At 39.3% G+C, this 17,623-nt stretch overlaps 1 protein-coding gene across 6 annotated transcripts in view; it reads left to right on the top strand.

The window, feature by feature from the left end:
• Positions 1 to 17,623, top strand: part of LOC130858736 (nuclear body protein SP140-like protein) — a 68,392-nt gene that overhangs the window by 1,177 nt on the left and 49,592 nt on the right. For 4 of the 6 annotated variants that reach the window (XM_057745683.1, XM_057745682.1, XM_057745681.1 and 1 more), the window contains exons 2-5: positions 2,932 to 3,084; positions 13,541 to 13,718; positions 14,610 to 14,778; positions 16,855 to 16,938. In XM_057745683.1, coding sequence (XP_057601666.1) covers positions 3,053 to 3,084; positions 13,541 to 13,718; positions 14,610 to 14,778; positions 16,855 to 16,938 — 463 coding nt within the window. In that variant the 5' untranslated portion in view covers positions 2,932 to 3,052. Of the gene's footprint in view, positions 1 to 2,931; positions 3,085 to 3,952; positions 4,076 to 13,540; positions 13,719 to 14,609; positions 14,779 to 16,854; positions 16,939 to 17,623 lie in introns of those variants that run through there. The other 2 variants (XM_057745679.1, XM_057745678.1) reach the window with 2 other exon arrangements.

Here is a 17,623-nt window from a genome sequence, read left to right as displayed (position 1 = left end):
GGCATGTGGGATCTTCCTGGACTAGGGATCAAACCCCTGTCTCCTGTATTGGCAGGCGGATTCTTAACCACAGTGCTACCAGGGAAATCCCTAAAATGCATTCATCTTTAAGTGTGCATTTTGATGAGTTTTAACAAACGTATTAGGTTGGCCAAAAAAGTTCATTCGGGCTTTTCTGTAAAACGTTGTGGAAAAACCCAAACAAAATTTTTGGCCAACGGGGTAATTACGACCACAATTAAGATACAGACCATTTCCACCACTCCAGGAAGTTCCCTTGTGCCCTTTGCAGATAGACTCCTCCCCAAGCATCAGGCAATCACTGACCTACTTTTTCTATGATTACAGATTTGTTTTGCCTGTATTAGTTTTACATAAATGGAAACACACTGTGTGCACTTTCTGATGTATGGCTTCTTTTGCTCAGCATAATGCTTTTGAGATTCATCCTTGTTGTTGAGGGCCAATAATTTATTCCTCTTTAGTAAGTGTGCTGCCCACCTCTTGCGCATCCTGTCTGATCACCAGGACGTCACCAATCTAATCGATCGGTGTGATGTCCTTTGAGAGGCCTGGGTGATCCAGATATCTTTGGACTATGCTATGACAAAGGGCGGGTGAGTTAATATAACCCCAAGACAAAACTATAAATGAGCACTCTTATTTGTCATGCGAGAATGAAAACAGTTTCTGATCCTCCTTTTTAATCAGAATGGAAAAAATACATCTGTCAAATTGATGGCCACACCTGGGCGGCGGATGTTACTTCCTGGACTGCTTCTTTTCTTATTCCAGTCCTTCAACCTTCTTATAAATTCTTCGAGCTACCCAGTATATTTCTAAGAAATTGATTTTCTGCCTGAGTTAGTTTTGATAACTTGTACCCCCAAATCCCAATTGATTGAAAAGTTGGTAGCCAAGCGTGAATTGAGGGCAGTAGATCTTCACAGAAATGTGATCAGTCCGAGATGGGTTATCTGACCTGGTAGTGAGCATCCCACTAGTGTTCAAAGATGGGAATCTGGTAGACTTTGGCAAATTAATAGCAAATTAACTAGTAACACTGGATTGGGATGAGGACTCTGCAATTCACACCTCGATTCTAAGCATCAGATCTCAGCACACTTAACAAAAAGGAGAGAAATTTTTCAGGTAGAAAGAAAGTATTAACTTGCCTTCAGAGATTATCACCTACTTGATCTAAATCCAGGTGGGAGAACAGAGCAAGGAGGCAGATCAGAATCTTCTTATCCCCCAGGTCACATGGAAGAAAAAGGAGATGACTCTCCCCCTCCTTTAGGAGCCAGGCACCATCTGATGGTCATCAGTGGGCTTGGTCTAGGCATCCCTGATCTTATTCCAGAGAGACTGATTCTCCAGTGAACACAGAGAAAAAAAGACAGTGGGAAACAGAAGCTACAGTTCTTACTGTTATCTGGGCTAATGCAGGATATTGCCACGTAAGGTTTTCTTGTAAATTTGACAGGAATACCCCTAAGTCCTAGTCTTACCACCGTCAGCTGCAGAACATCAAAGACCTTGTGCTTGTAAGCAAAAAAGCTGGCATATTTATGTCAGCTGGTCTAGTCTGTGTCAGGCCTTGTCGGGGCCACTGTGCCCACTGGAGGCCAAAAGCAGAGGACAGTGATGTCCAACAGAGGCATCGCTTACTAGACTCTTTGCCCTACAAAGCGAGGGAGAGAGAGTGAGGCAGGCAGTCCCATGTGTGTGCAGCACCTGCTAGGCACACGGACCCTGCCCACTGGCCTCTAGATGTCCTGGCAACTGGAATCTGTCCTAGCCACATTTGTGTTCACTTCTTTGGGGGAAAGAGGACAGATGAGGGCAGAGGGGTAGAAATCTTTTGTCCCTTAAAGTTGGCAAACAAATTTATGCAAATTTTCTAGCACATCTATAATGAGTCAGAAGAAGGGGAATTCGGTGGAACACACTTTGGAAACACAATACTTTGAGGCTTCCCAGTTCTCGCCTGCTTTGGCCCACGGCTCTGACAGACCTTGAATTCTACACATACCTTGACTCCCATTCACCTCTCTCTTTGACCCATTGTCCTGCCTGGATTTCTAGTGCTCTGGTTTCATTTATTTATTTTATTTGTGCTTTGCTCCCATTTCTTTATCTTTCAACTTCATGCTGATGTAGGGTGTTTTTCTAAGTTGCTTCAAATGCTTTATAAAATGAGAGCTGGATATAAGTGAAGAAATTATATACAGACATAAATGTAACACACTCGTTAGCTAGCATCCTCACGTCGTCCTTTGGATGTAGGTAGTCTCAGTTCCAAACCCTTTCCCCATCCAGTGAGAAGCCTGTCACTTTCTTTGAGATTTCAGTGACTATTTGAAGCACTCCTGGCTACATTTATAAAGTGCCCACATGTTCAAGAAAACTTAGACCTGCACATCAGGCTCCTCTGCCCAAGCTTAGCACTTCCTTCTGGTTGCAGGAATTGGGAGGGTTCTTTCTGGCCTCTGGCTGCTTTTCAGAAATTTGAAGAATATTTTCTCCAGCATTCTGGCTATCTCTCTCCAGTCCTGTGTCTGAACACTGGGTCTAACAAGTCCATTCCAGGCTCACTACTGTGCCCGGCCAGCCCATGGGCCTAAGAGAAGGTCTGAAATGGCTTTTTCTTTTTTTTGTCTCTCAGCCACCTTGGCAAGGGGTGGGAGCAAATGCGGAGTTTCCTTCCTCTCTGTCAATTCTATGCCCCTTCACCTCAAAATAAATTTGATCTGTTTGAGTTCAAGAGACTTTCCTACCCTCTTTCCTCTGCAGGAACAAGTGGCCCCGTCTCTTCCGTGAATGCCGGCAACTGGCCGTGCTCCTCCTCCCTGGGGCTGAGATTGGGCAGAGGGAAGACCGCAGCCACGTCACAGGGTTCAGCTACTTCACTTTTCTTTTACCCTTTAGACACCACACTCGAGGGATCCAAAAATGGGCAGACTTTCTTGTCAGAGCTCCCGGAAAGGACAGAGGCAGTGAGAATCTAATCAAGAGTGATCTTAGGCTGGCTGTATGTCCTAAGAAGAAGATGGCAAATGCAGGCATCCCCTTCACCTGCAGGTTAGTCCTGGCCTCCTGTATCCCTCATCTCTCCTAAGGCTGGCGTCTACCCCTGTTATTTCTGTCTACTCAGTCTCATTCTACAGGTGTAAACAAAATGAGATGACAAATCAATAAACAATGAGGAAATAAGATCTAAAAAATTGCCACGGATTAGCCATTGGGGAAATTTAAGGACACCTTGACTCACATTACCTTATCTTCTTGAAACTGCCATGCAGCTGGGCAGGCACTGTTAGAACCCCTGGTCCCTCTGAGGCTTGCTGCAAGTTTGGATGATTCTTCATGCCCTCTGAGCCCTATCATTTCCCCCATAACCACCTCTATCCCTACCTCCAAAGACAACTCAGTCCAGGGAGCATCTTTTTAGAAAAATTAATGTGCAAATCGAATGACAAACTGTTGCAAAAACTTTTTCTAGTTTCTAAGTAGTGGGGACCAGTTTTGTCAGAGCCCATCTTTGTTGCCCTGAGTCTGAGAGTCAACTCAGGACCTCTGAACACTCAGCAGCAGGAAATGAAAGTAGATGGGGCTCAACATACATGAATACAAACAGGAAAGGAGGGAGGAAGTCGTTGCTTTTTCTATTCTGGGATGTATTATACATCTGGTTAGAGAAGGAGGGAGATTGTCTTTTTAAAATAGAAGATATTATTGTCAATCATCAGTCCATTATTGTTGGTAAAAATTAAAGCAATATTAAAGTGTACAAAAACTCCTCTAACCTGGGACTCTAAGATGTGGACTCTAAGCTGAAATCATATAAAATTCTTTTTGGGGCGCTGGCAGGGCCCCAAGAAGACAGCGGCATTGCTACCGGCACTGGCAGCAGTGCAGCCTGACGGGTCCTTAGCGCCCAGCACACTTTCTTCTTGAGGCTGACAGTGCATCCTGCCTCTGATCCCCATCTGCTCCTGAGAGATGGGAAGATGAGCAGGTGGAGCTCAAAGTCCATCTAGGTCTCCAGGCAGGAAACAAAAGGCACTGAGAGGTGAGAGTGGGGTAATGCTGATCTCATAGAATGAGTTAGGAGATGTTGCCTCTTCTATTTTCTGGATGAGATTATAGTTGAAATGGTTTGGTAGAATTCACTAGTGATACCATCTGGGCCTGGTGCTTTTTTTTTTTTTTTGGAGGGCTATTAATTATTGATTCAATTCTTTTGATAAATATAGGCCTATTCAGATGATCTATCTGTGTGAGTTTTGGCAGCTTGTTTCTTTTAAGGAATTTGTCCATTTTATCTTTTATCAAATTTATAGGGATAGAGTAATTCATATTGATAGTATTATTTCTTTATTATCCTTTTAATGTTCCTGGGATGCAGTGATAACTCCTCTTTTGTTTTTGATATTGGTAATTTCTGTCTTCTCTCTCTTTTTGTTTTTCTTTGTTATTCTGGCTAGAAGTTTATCAATTTTATTGATTAAAAAAATACCGGTTTTGGTTTCATTGATTTTTTTTCTGTTTTCCTATATTCAATTTTATTGATTATTACTCTGATTTTTATGATTTCTTTTCTTCTGCTTGAATTAGGCTTAAATTTCTCCTTTTTTTCCTAGTTTCTTCAGCTGGAAGCTTAAAGTATTGATTTAGATTTTTCTTCTAATATATATATATGCATTTGAATGCTATACATTTCTCTCTAAGCACTTTTGTGATGCATTCCATAAATTTTGTTAAGCTGTGTTTTGATTTTAATTTAGTCCAAAATATTTTTAGATTTCTCTTGAGACTTCTTTTTTGATCCTAGAAGTATGCTGTTTATTCTGTAAGTATTTTGGAATTTTCCTGCTATATTTCCGTTATTTCCACTTTAATTCCACTGTGGTCTGAGAACATAATTTTTCTGATTTCTTTTCTTTTTAATTTGTTAAGATGAGTTTTACAGTTGAGAATGTGGTATATTTTGGTAAATATTCCATGTGAGCTTGAGTGGTATGTATATTTTGTCATTGTTGAATAGAATAGTCTATAAGTGTCAATTAGATTAATTGATGGTGCTGTTCAGGTCAACTATATTCTTCCTGACTTTCTGCCAGCTTGTTCTATCAGTTACTAAAAGAGGGGTATTGAATTCTCCAACAACAAGGGTGGATTTGTCTATTTCTTCTTGTACTTCCATCAATTTTTGTCTCATGTATTGTACTTCGGTGCTGCTTTGCTTGTTGCACACACATTAAGGATTGGTGAGTCTTCCTGGAAAAATTGACCCTTTATTTTTATACATTGCCACTCTTTGTCTTGACAATTTTCCTTGCTCTGAATTAATTTCGCTACTACAACTTTCCTTTGATTAATGTTGGCATGGCATATCTTCATCCTTTCACTTTTAACCTATCTGTGCTTATATTTAAAGTGACTTTCTTAAAGACAACATATAATTGGGTGCTATTTTTTCACTCCATCAAAAAAGTTATTTTTTCACTCTGTCTTTTAATTGGTGTATTTAGACCTGCTATTCACATTTAAAGTGATTATTCATGTGGGTAGATTAAAATCTACCATGTTTGTGACTGTTTTTTATTCATTGTACTTCTATTTGCTTCTATTTTTTTCTTCCTTTCATTTTTCTGTCTTTTGGTTTTAATTTAGCATTTTGTGATTCCATTTTCTTGTCTGTCTTGGTATTGAGTTGGCCAAAAAATTCATTTGGGTTTGTCTGCAAGATCTTACCCAAACAATCTTTTTGGCCAACCCAATATATCAATTATACTTCTTTTAAAACATTTTATTGGTTCCCTAGAGTTTGCAGTATACATTTACAACTAGCTGTATCCACTCTAAATTACAATATACTGCTTCATGGTTAGTGCATGCATCTTGTGACAGAATGTCACCAATTCCTCCCTCCCATCCTTTTAAACACTGCTGTCTATCATTTCACTTATCCATTTGTTATAATCACATACTTGCTCTTATTACTTTGAACAAATTGCTATTTCTTAGATCAACTTAGAATAGGAAAAAAATTTTAAATTATTTACTCCTGTTCCTTTACTCCATTTATTCCTTTACAGATGCTCTTCCTTTCTTTATGTAGACATGAGTTTCTGACCCATATTATTTTTCTTCTGCCTAAAGAACTTCTTTTAACATTTCTTTCATGGTAAATCTTCTGGCAATAAATTACCTCAGTTTTTGTTTGTTTGAGAAAACAGTGAGTGTGATTAACCAGGTGCTGGCTCCAAATTCTTATTTTCAAAGGATATAAGAGTCTAGACTGGAGGGTTTTTTTTCCCATCACTTCAAACATTTCTCTACATTTTTTCTACTTGCATGGTTTCTTATGAGAAATCTGATGTAATTTTTATCCTTGTTCCTCCAAGTGTAAGGCTTCCTGCCCGCTCTCCCCCTGCCTCTTTGCAGGAGACATTTTCTCTTTTTCTTTTGGTTTTCTTCAGTTTGAATATGAAATAACTCATGAAAGTTTGGTATTTTCTAGGTTGGTGTTTGCTGAGGTTCTTGAATCTATGGATTGTTGTCTGTTATTAATTTTGGAAAATTTTTGGCCATTACTACTTCAAATATTTTCTCTGTTCTCTATTCTCTTTCTTCTCCTTCTTATATTCCACTTATGTATCTATTGTTCTTTTTGGTGTTCTTGAATATTCTGTTCTGTTATGTTTTTTCCCTTTATAAAAAGTATTTCTTTCTTTCTTTCTTTCTTGGCTGCATTGGTTCTTTGCTGCTGTGCGTGGGCTTTCTCTAGTTGAAGTGAGTGGAGGCTACTTTTTTGTTGGCGGTGCTCAGACTTCTCATTGTGGTGGTTTCTGTAATTGTGGCACATGGGCTCAGTAGTTGTGGCTGGCGGGCTCTGGAGCACAGGCTCGGTGGTTGTGGTTCATGGGCTTAGTTGCTCCATGGCATGTGGGAATCTTCCCAGGCCAGGGATCAAACCTGTGTCCCCTGCACTGGTGGGCAGATTCTTAACCACTGTGCCACCAGGGAAGTCGCTCCCCTTATAGTTTTTCTCTTTGTATTTTAAGTAATTTCTATTGACATATTTTCAACACACTGATTCTTTTTCAGCCATGTCCAATCTACTGATGAGCCCATCAAAGGCATTCTCCATTTCTGTTGTAGTGTTTTTAATTTCTAACATTCCCCTTTTCATTATTTCTTTGAGTTTTCATCTTTTTCCCTTCTTAACTATCTGTTCTTACATGTCATCTGCTTTTGCCATTAGAGTCCTTAACATATTAATTAGTCATAATTATTCTAAATTCTTGTCTGATTATTTGAAAACCTGTCATATCTGACTCTGGTTTTGATGATTGCTTTGTCTCTTGTTTTTTTGTCATTTGGCATGCCTTGGAATTATTTTGAAAGCCAGATGTGATGTATCAGATAATAGAAACTGAGGCAAATAAACGTTTACTCTGAAGTTTTATGTTAACCTGGCTAGGAGATGGGCCATGTTTAATGCTTTTTCTAGCTTTAGGTGACAGAGGCTTCACATTCTTCTAATGTTCTGGTTTTGTCTTCCCTATTTTCTTTGGATTTTCCTAAGAACTCATTAAATAGATCCTTGCAGCTCTTTCAGCTGTAATCCTGTTATTATATACCGGAGCCCTATTGATGTAGTGGTAGGGTACTGGGGAGAGAAAGCATTCTTTATTGTTTAACCTTATGATTAAATCTCAGTCTTGTAGTGGAACCATTTTCCTGGACTGTAACTTATAGAATTATTTCTTATCTATTTCCCCTTCCCTCACCCCCATCAAATGAGACAGAAGCCTAGAAGGAGCTGGATTTTGGTAACTGCACTTCCCCTAGGTCAGATAACTCTTGGGCAAAGTGTTTTCCTCTGGAGACTAGACCATTGTTATGGAGAATGCTCTGGGTGGTTTAAAAAAAGTTTTATTTTCCCCTCTTCCTCTGTGAGAGCAGAGAATTTTTCTTGATTCTTCACCATGAGTACCTGGTGGGGTTCCTAGAGGTGAAACCCACAAAAGATTGGGGGCACTCCTAAGATGGTGGTCCCCAGGAGTTTCTCATTCTTATGTAAGTCCACGTACAGCCTCCAGCAATTCACTACAACATTTAAGTGTTCCTGTGGTCTATGGGTCTAGTGGCTTCTATTCCGGGTAGCTGATCTAGTCTGTGATTCTCTGGATTTGTCTATAAATCCAGTTTTGGGGGTGACAGTTTGCCCTGTGGCCTCAATTTTCTTGTACCTACCTGAAATTTGTTTATTTTCAGTTTTGTTCAGCTTTTTTCTTTTTGTAACGATGGGAGTGATGACTTCTCAGGTCTTTGCAGTGTTAGAGCTGAAACCAAAAATGAACTTTTTAAACCACTACAAGTTAGATTTATTTCTCAAAACAAAATTTTTGTTTTAAAATTTTAATTTATTTTAATATCATCTTATAGACAGAACATGTAACCTATTCAATTTGTTTGTATTATTTAGATCAATTCAGGGCCAAATAATTGGTATGTTCTTGTGTTTAAGACTGAGTTGTTAATACATATATTTTGCAATTTTTAAAACATATGAACCATATGTCTTTTTTAATATACTTGAGGAGTTAAAAATTGAAAGTGAAATTTTCTGACAACCATGAAAGATTTGTCTATTAGCAGTCTTACATGTTGTTACTAAAACACATATATTGTGAATTTTGCTTTCTATCTTGTTTGCATTTGTCTAATGTCATTTGCCCATTTTTTGACTTTTAACATTTTTAATGTCACTTTGTTTTTGTTGTGTCTTTGGTAGTTAGACTCTATTTACACTTTATTTCATTCATACTTTAAGATGGCAATTTAATCTGTTTTAAATGATGTGTATCTTTTGCTTATACATTTTTGGGGCACTTTTAATACCTAATGTCTCTTTGTTTTCTCTGTTTAAGAAAAACAGAGCATGTTTACTTTTATACTTTTGTAAGATTTATAGTCTCATTTTGACTCATTTGTTACCCTTATGATGTATAATTAATTCTAGTAACACCAATTTCCCATAACATCTTATGGAAAAACCCAAACGAACTTTTTGGCCAACCCAATATTTCTCTGATTGATAGCATCAAATGTGAAACCATGCCATTTTAGTTTAGGATCTTTGAAATAAATCATTTAATTCAGTTTTTTAACTTGCCCATATTCAATTTGTTAAAATTTTTAATATACTCTGAAGTTTTAGATTAAGATTACTATAATTTTACTACTGCATACAGTTTATATCCTCTCTATCTAGAACAAGGTTTCTCAATTTTTTTGATTTTAGGACCCCTCTATATTCTTGAATATTATTGAGAATTCCAAAGAACTAGTTTTTGTTAACGTAGGTTATACCTATTAATATCTATATTAGAAAGTAGAACTTTGAACACTTAAATATATTTATTTATTCATTTTAAAATAATAATAATAATAATGAACTCATTATCTGCTAAAATAAATGACGTATTTTATGAAAAATAACTGTGTCTTCTAAAATAAACTAAATTAATGAGATTAGCCACCCTTCACATTTTTGCAGATCTCTTTAACAGCTGGTTCTGTAGAAGACAGCTGGATCCTCCCATCTGCTTCTGCATTCAATCTCTTGTGATACCATTGGCTGTGTATTCTCTGGAAAAATCCCTATACATTTGTGAGAGGATGAGAGAGAAAAGGGGTAAATAACATCTTAGTATTATATGAAAACAGTTTTGACTTTGATGACACCTAAAAGGGTCTTGCACAAAATTCCAGGGTCCCCAGACCGTTCTTTGAGAATCACTGTTCTAAAATAATTTTTAAGATGTACTTTTTGTTCTTAAGCAGAATTTACAATTTCTAGACATCAGTATTTTAACTGGTTTTAGTGATGCCTTGCACTTCTTTTATAACAGAACTTTGCTGGAATTGATTTCCTGATTCTCTTATTGTAGGGCATCAGCAAATAATTTGTTTCAGACAGTGTGTCAGTAAGAACGGGGTAGATTACTCTATTGGAACAAACAATTCTAAAATCTCAGTGGGTCACCAGCTGCTTCAGGGAACCCTCACCTTGGACTGTGTCTGGCTGGTGAATAGCCACCATCTGAAATGACAGCCACCATGGCAGAGGAACAGTGAGTATGACTCACAGGTGCTGGTTCCAGATTCTTCTGCCAAAGCTACACCCATCAGCCCAAGGAGGCAGGAAGGTGCAACCCTACCTTCGACCAGAAGTAAAGAACACAGAGCACTGAAAACTGTGTGACCGACATAGAGGGTGCAAGAGTGAAATGTTTTCTGAGCCTCTGCACAGCTATTTTGCCTTCATACATGAATGATTAACACGAATGATTTTTTATTTTTATTTTTTATTTATTTATTTATTTTTTGAGGTACACCAAGTTCAATCATCTGTATTTATACACATATCGCCGTATTCCCTCCCTCCCTCGACTCCCCCCCACCCTCCCCGTCCCAGTCCTCTAAGGCATCATCCATCCTCGAGTCATTTCCTTTTATTTCTGAATCTACATGCCTGCATGACTACTTTAGACTTTTAGATGTTTCAAATTTACTTTTCATTTAGAATTTTTTTCCAACTATGTGCTGGGGAAATTCCCTCGTCTTTATTTTATGACCATTTCAGTTAAACTTTAAAAAAAATTCAGCAATAGCTTTAAATTTCCAGGCCCATTATCTTATTTTCAGGTCTTTTCTTCATGGCATCCTGGACATAATATCTTCTCCTATGTGTATGAAAACTGTTTTTTAGAAACTCTCGTCTGTCCCCTGTAGTATTTCTGTTTTTGCTCTCTGCTCATCTTGGTTCTGCCCCTTCATGCTGTTGGTTTTGAATGTCTGTGGCCTGTTACTGATTGTTCATTCTTAAGGGTGAGGCACTGATAAACTAGCCTGGAACCGTGTGTAGTGAGATGGGCTTGAAAACCTGTGATTTGCTGGGTGAATCCAAAATGCGTGAAGGTGAAGACTTTTTCCTGAGTCATTTATATTTTTCTTAAGAAGAAACCTCTAGTTTCCTGCCGGGATGCAGGATTTCTGTGTGGTGGGGTCAGGGAGGAGTTGAGGAACATATTGTTTTGTATTTTCTCCTTTCAAGCAATCCCTCTGTTTTCATCCTTGCATTTTCTTCTCCACCTCTACTACCTTCCCAGGGGCCCGTGAGACACACTGGGCCCCTCTCTGACCTCTGGGAGCATCCTCCACCAGCAATAGTGACGAACACTCTGACCACTTTATCTTTTTCAGACTTTGGTTTAAGTTTCTCATCTAATCCTCTTCTCTTTGTCATTGTGACTTGTTTCTTTACTATCATTTTAGAGGACTCTCTAGTGAGAGAGGAGAAAAGCACTTGTTTTCAATCAACTATCTTTAACCAAAAACACTTTTTAAAGGAATTCAATGAAGGAATGGATTTTATTCTATCCTGTTGTATATTTGGAGAATGGGAGGTTCCAATGACCCTTTTATAGTGGAGTAAAAAAAATCCTATGAGTCTTTACAACTTGTAGAAATACAGAGAAGTTTATTAAGACATTATCAGCAAGGGGAACAATTTATCAAGTAAGAATTAGAATTACAAAGCTTTTTGAGTCTCTAAGTTACTTCTCATAGGTGTAATTATGTTTGAAATCCAGAGGTCTTATAGTTCTTCATGTATATAACACTTCCACAGGTAGGTTTAGATACAGAACAACCTGTCCTAGTTTTGAATATTCACGCAAGTCTATGTTAAGACATATTCTCAGTATTTAATTGAAACTGATTTTATGATGTGGCATGCCATTCCTGCCTCTGCAGTTACAGATGGGAGAGGTCTAGCTCCTTTACACCTTCCTGAGATTTCTTCTGTTTGTTCTTAACTAAGAAGACTTGCAGTTCAGTGGTAGGTTCTGTACTATTATCTCAGTTGGTTTTTTATTTCTTTGTGACTTTTTTTGTAAGGTATACTCATCAGGGTTCTTCAGAGAAACAGAGCCAATAGGCTCTGTATGTGTGTGTGTGTGTGTGTGTGTGTGTATGTGTGTGGAGAGAGAGAGAGTGAGAGAGGTTTCTTATAAGGAATTGGCTCATACATTAATGGAGACCAGCAAGTCCAAAGTCTGCTATGGACCAGCAGGCTAGAAACCCAGCAGAGTCTCTGAAAGTAGTCAGCTGGAGAATCCCTTCTTATGCAGGGAGGCTGGTCTTTTTGTTTTATTCAGACCTTCAACTGATTGGATGAGGCCCACCCACATTCTGGAGGGCAAACTGCTTACTCAAAGTTCACCAATTTAAAATAAAATGTTAGTCTTATCCCCCCAAATCCTCCAGGTGGACATATAAAATTAATCATCACAGTATCATACAAATTTCTATAAAGATTTTGCCATTTTAAAATTCATTGTTTTTAAAATTCAAATTCAGAGTTTGGGTGAAAGTCTTTTTACAGTAGTTTTGATTAGCACAGGATGAACTCTTTCACGTCTATGTACAAGTCTTCCTTAAGCCCAGTGTATTCTTCTATTGCACACTTTATTATTCTCTAGGTAAATAAATTCCATCTATTCTGGTCCTTGTACAAGAACATTGTTTTACACACATTGGCCCTCCACAGAGTACCTATCATCAAAAAGAACACAAATAACAAATGTTGGTGAGGATGTGGAGAAAAGGGAACCCTCCTACACTCTTGGTGGGAATGTAAATTGGTGCAGCCACTGTGGGAAACAGTATGGAGGTTTCTCAAAAAACTAAAAATAGAACTACCATATGACCCAGGAATTCCACCTTGGGTATATACCTGAAAAAAACAAAACACCAATCGGAAAAGATACATGCACCTCAATGTTCCTAGAAGCATTATTTATAGCTGCCAATATAAGGAAGCAACCTGTGTCTATCAATAGATGAATAGATAAAGAAGATGTGGTATATATATATATATATATATATATATATATATATACACACAATGGAATACTACTCAGCAATAAAAAGTGAATGAAATTTTGCCAGTTGCCACAGCGTGGATGGACTTGGAGGGCATTATACTAAGTGAAATAGGTCAGCCAGAGAAAGACAAACACTGGATGATACCACTTACGTGTGGAATCTAAAAAAATACAGCCAACTAATGAATATAACAAAAAAGAAGCAAACTCATAGAGATAGAGAACAAACTAGTGGTTACCAGTTGGGAGAAAGGGGGAAGGGAGAATTTAGGGGTGACAGACTGGGAGATACAAACTATTGGGTATAACATAGGCTACAAGGATGTATTGTACAACATGGGGAATTATAGACAATATTTTGTCATAACTGTAGATGGACTTTAAAACTGTATAAAAATATACGTAGTAAGTATTCATGTAGAAAAAAGAATAGTCATTATAATGTAATATAATTTCATATGTAAAAACATTCGAAAGCTGTAAAAAAAGAAATAAGTAAATAAAATCTTCCGGCCTCTGTGGGCCTCTTTGAAACTCAGTGTCTACTTTCTTATTGTGAATTTTTTTCTAAGAATGATCTCAGGGGACCAGAACCCAGAGGAGCAGAACCCAGAGGAGCAATTTTTCTATGAGTTCATATTCAGACTCTTCAAAGAAAATAAGGTGGAGATTGCAAGTGCAATTACAAAGCCATTTCCTTTCCTCATGGGCCTCCGAGATCGAAGCTTCATCCCCGAGCAGATGTATGAAGTAAGTGAGACTTCCTGCTTGATAACCTGCCGGATTTAGGATGCAGTGAACAGGCTAAAGGGCCTCCTGTGAACAAGGACATTCTCCATCCTGTAAGTGAGGAGGTGATAGGAGAAGCAGTATCACAGACAACACTCCTTCTGTAGTAAATGGGGAAGGCACTTGGTGATGGAGATGTGGCAGCACTGGAAATGCAACATAGGTAGGGAGCATCTTAGATATATTGATATAATAACAATAACAAATTTAAAGTAAACAAGTGAGTTGGGCAACATTACAAAGCCCTCTTATTCTACACACTTGAACCTGAGGTGATTGAACTCACAGGGAAGTTGTGTCGTGTTAGAATAAATTTGGGAACAGATGCTTGTTGCTCTCTCTCCAAATTGTTTCTTGCTCTTTAAACATTTCTGGATGCAGAATACAGGTAAAAGTTAGCAATGGACCTTCCTGGGGATACTAAGGACAGGTCTTCTTTTTGTCTTTGTGAGTTTCCTTTGCCATTTGTCCATGTTCATGGAAGGGGAGAGTGGTTGCCGGGTTTCCTGGAGGGGAGGGCAGTGGTTATTGTCCGGTCAAATAAATGGCCTCTCAATACCAGTAAGGACCACTCCTGAAGCAATCTGGCCAGGCTTTTAAAGCCCCCACACAACATTCAACTTTGAACTTACTTTTATTCTTCAAAATTGCTCTCTTAAGCGGACATCAATGTCAGAGAGGCAGGTTAACAAAATAAGAGTCTATTTTTATGATGGAGGATATTTTAGAAGTCAACCAAATGTATGTAACATTCTAACATCTCACCAGAGAACAATTAGTCTCTTTATAATCTGTCTCCTATATAAGCCATACACTCAAAGCTACATAATTCTCTGTTCAATATTTTTTAAGAATTTTCAAGAAGCTTTTAGAAATCTGGTCCCAGTGGAGAGAGTGGTGTACGATGCTCTCAGTGAACTGGAGAAGAATTTTGACAAGACAGTTCTGGATGCCCTGTTCAGCAGAGTTAACCTGAAGGCCTATCCTGATTTACTTCACATTTGCAGAAGCTTCCAAAATGGTAATTATAGCTTTCAGCAGCTTTGGGGGGTTTTAGTCCACTTTATTCACTGATTCATTCATTCACTCTTCATTATATTTGACAGTTATTTTATTGAGTGACTACTACATGGCAGGCAGAGAGAGAAGGTGATGAGGAAGAAAGCACACATGACCTATGGCCTCACTGAGCTTACACCTAGTGGGGGTGACAACTTAACCAAGTAACCTCCCAAATGATTGCTCAGCCAGGACCCGAATTTGGTGCTGAGAAACACAGGATTTGAGTCTCTACTTCTTTTGAAGGAAGGCTTGAATTATGCACTTTTGTAGGAAAGGAGGAAGCCCTATATGATACTTGCAGACATGTTCAAAGATGGAAAGATATTCTTTGTATTAAAAGATTTGTCATTCAATGAATCTTGTGCCAACTTACTTCCCTGAACAAAGAGTGCAGAATTCACAAGAGAAGGCCAGCACATACCCATGCATTGGAGAGGCAGCAGCATGTGAAAGCCGCAAAGTGGGAAAGGAACAGTGGACCTGTAGAAACTTGTGGCTGAAAAACAGAGCATGGTTGGGAGCGCTTGGAAGCTCATTCTGGAAAGGAGAGTTGGAGGGGATTTTTGAGGCTCTGACACCCTATGCCAAGGAATTTGAAGTTTATTATTTGGGAAATAAAGAAGTAATAAAGGATTTTAAAGCAGAGAAAAAGTAAAAGAAGTCAGTATAAAGAATGAGATGTGTTTATTTGTGAAAGTTATATCTCGTAAAACAAGAGCGGTCTCATTTCCACAATGCAATATCTGAGTCAGAAAAAGGAATAAAGGAAATCAAATACCTAGCCACAAATTTCAAGTCAATATTATATTTGTAGCCAGAACGTCCCCAGGTCATGGGTAGGAAGGGAATGGCAGTTACCTTTACTGCCCACATCTCAGGGGCTGCAATCCTCTCCCTTTACTGTAGGGATCCCCCTCCCTGGGCCCCAGCACCCATGTCACGTGTGTTAGTTTCCAGGGCTTCCTGTGCTGAGACGTCCTACACATAAGGCTTGCTGCTGCCCATGAGCTGCACTGCCCACTGCCTGGCCCAGCGCAGCTGCCCACATGCCCCCGGGGGGTTGCTGCTCATACCTACCAGACCCTGCTGTCCACAGGAGCTTAGGGTCGGCGGCCCAGAGCCAAGATGCTGGTAGGAGGGGTCAGAGAAGCCCCCTATTCCCCATCATTGAAATGCCTGCTCTCAGGGACTCCTTATGTTCTCTAAACCTCTCACCCACACAGCATTTACCCCCCATGTCTTCCTCCGAAGTTGGCCTGGGCATGAAGTCAACATGTCCTGGAATGGAAAAAACATCTCCCTACTGCCCTGACCCCTCAGTGGGTATTGCCCCCAGGAGGTACAGTTGTGTTAATATTCACTTCCTGTCTGTGCCTTTCAGAAAATACTCACTTCCTGTCTGTGTCTTTCAGAAAGTGTCTTTCCTTGTTTCCTAGATCTCTCCCCACCCATCCCACCCCAGGGAAATACTAGTTCCTCTTCACTGTTGTGTCTCTTTATAACCAGATCTTCTTCCCTGACCCAAGATCTTCTTTTTTCCTCCCTCCCTCCCTCCCTTCCTTCTTTCCCTCCTTCCAAAACCTCCATCTTTAAAAGATGTTAGGGCTTTTCTTCTATGATGTAGGTCTATTTCTCTAGAAACATTACCTTTCTCCTGAAGAAACTCCTCTGCTTCTTCCCTGGTCTTAGTTGCACATAGAATCTACAAAACACATTCCACATGTATTGTTTATTTTAAATTGGCTTTCACAATTTTCTGATCATTTCGAAGCGGGTTGACCACTGTTTACAAGTTTTCCACTGTCCATTCTTTTTTTAAAACTTGAGCGGTGCATTTGATGTGGAACAGCTGTAAGATTCCAGGAGCAACATCAAGTCACAGGTCATGTGAGACCCACTGAAGCCCAGGGTTCCCTGAGGTCTGGAAGGTTCCCCCTGAACTACGAGAGCCAAGGATGTCCTGGATATGTAACTATGAAATGCAGTTCCTGGTCACTGTCTGAGATCTCTAATTGCCTTTCCCTTCTCTTCTCAGTGATTCGTGACAACTTCCATTACCAAATCACTGACGAAGGAGAGACAAAGGAGACACTCAATTTACAATTAAACCATGAACAAGGTAATTCTGACTTGTTAGGGGCTTGTTTTCTCATCTACTAAGAGGAAAGGAGATCAGTGATCAGGGGACTGAGCTCCTGGGTGGAGAGTGCACCCTGGGGAAGGGATGTAGCAGGAGACAGGGAAGCCAGAGCAGCGGTGTGTTGTATGGGCTCCCAATTAACCAATCAGATCTAAAATCCAAGAACGTTGCCAGGCAAATGTGACAACTAAGAAGATGGAACATTAACCCAAGAAAGAAGATTTCACTGCGACCATGAGGCAGAGTTAAGGAGAACTGACAGCAGTAACTTTGAGTTAGGAATTCAGTGGATCTGTGAAGGAGTAAGGGCTTGGGCCTACGTGACAAGTCCAAAGAGGAAGACTTTGATGTGTCAAAAGAAGGAACTGTTGTAAACATCACTCATAATAAAAGAAAAGAGAGGAAGAGAGTTGTGTGCAGAAGAGGATGTGTAAGAAATGTTGTTCTGTAGAAAAGAAGGAAAGGAAAAAGGAAGGTGTAAAAAGGGGAGAAGAGAACAAAGGGCAGTGATAACTTTGACTATGACAATAGTCACAACACGCAACGTCCACGGACCACTAGGCGTCAGGTCAGCACTTCACGTGGATCAACGTTTGGTGCTCACATGTTCACTATGTACTTTTGCAACCAGTGTGCACTGTTTCTGGCTTTTAAATCATCCTTT

Source organism: Hippopotamus amphibius, chromosome 8 (assembly GCF_030028045.1).
Source record: "Hippopotamus amphibius kiboko isolate mHipAmp2 chromosome 8, mHipAmp2.hap2, whole genome shotgun sequence".
In the NCBI taxonomy this organism is placed as follows: Eukaryota; Metazoa; Chordata; class Mammalia; order Artiodactyla; family Hippopotamidae; genus Hippopotamus; species Hippopotamus amphibius.
The sequence above is the reverse complement of the archived record's forward strand: the minus strand, read 5'-3'. Positions and strand labels throughout refer to the sequence as shown.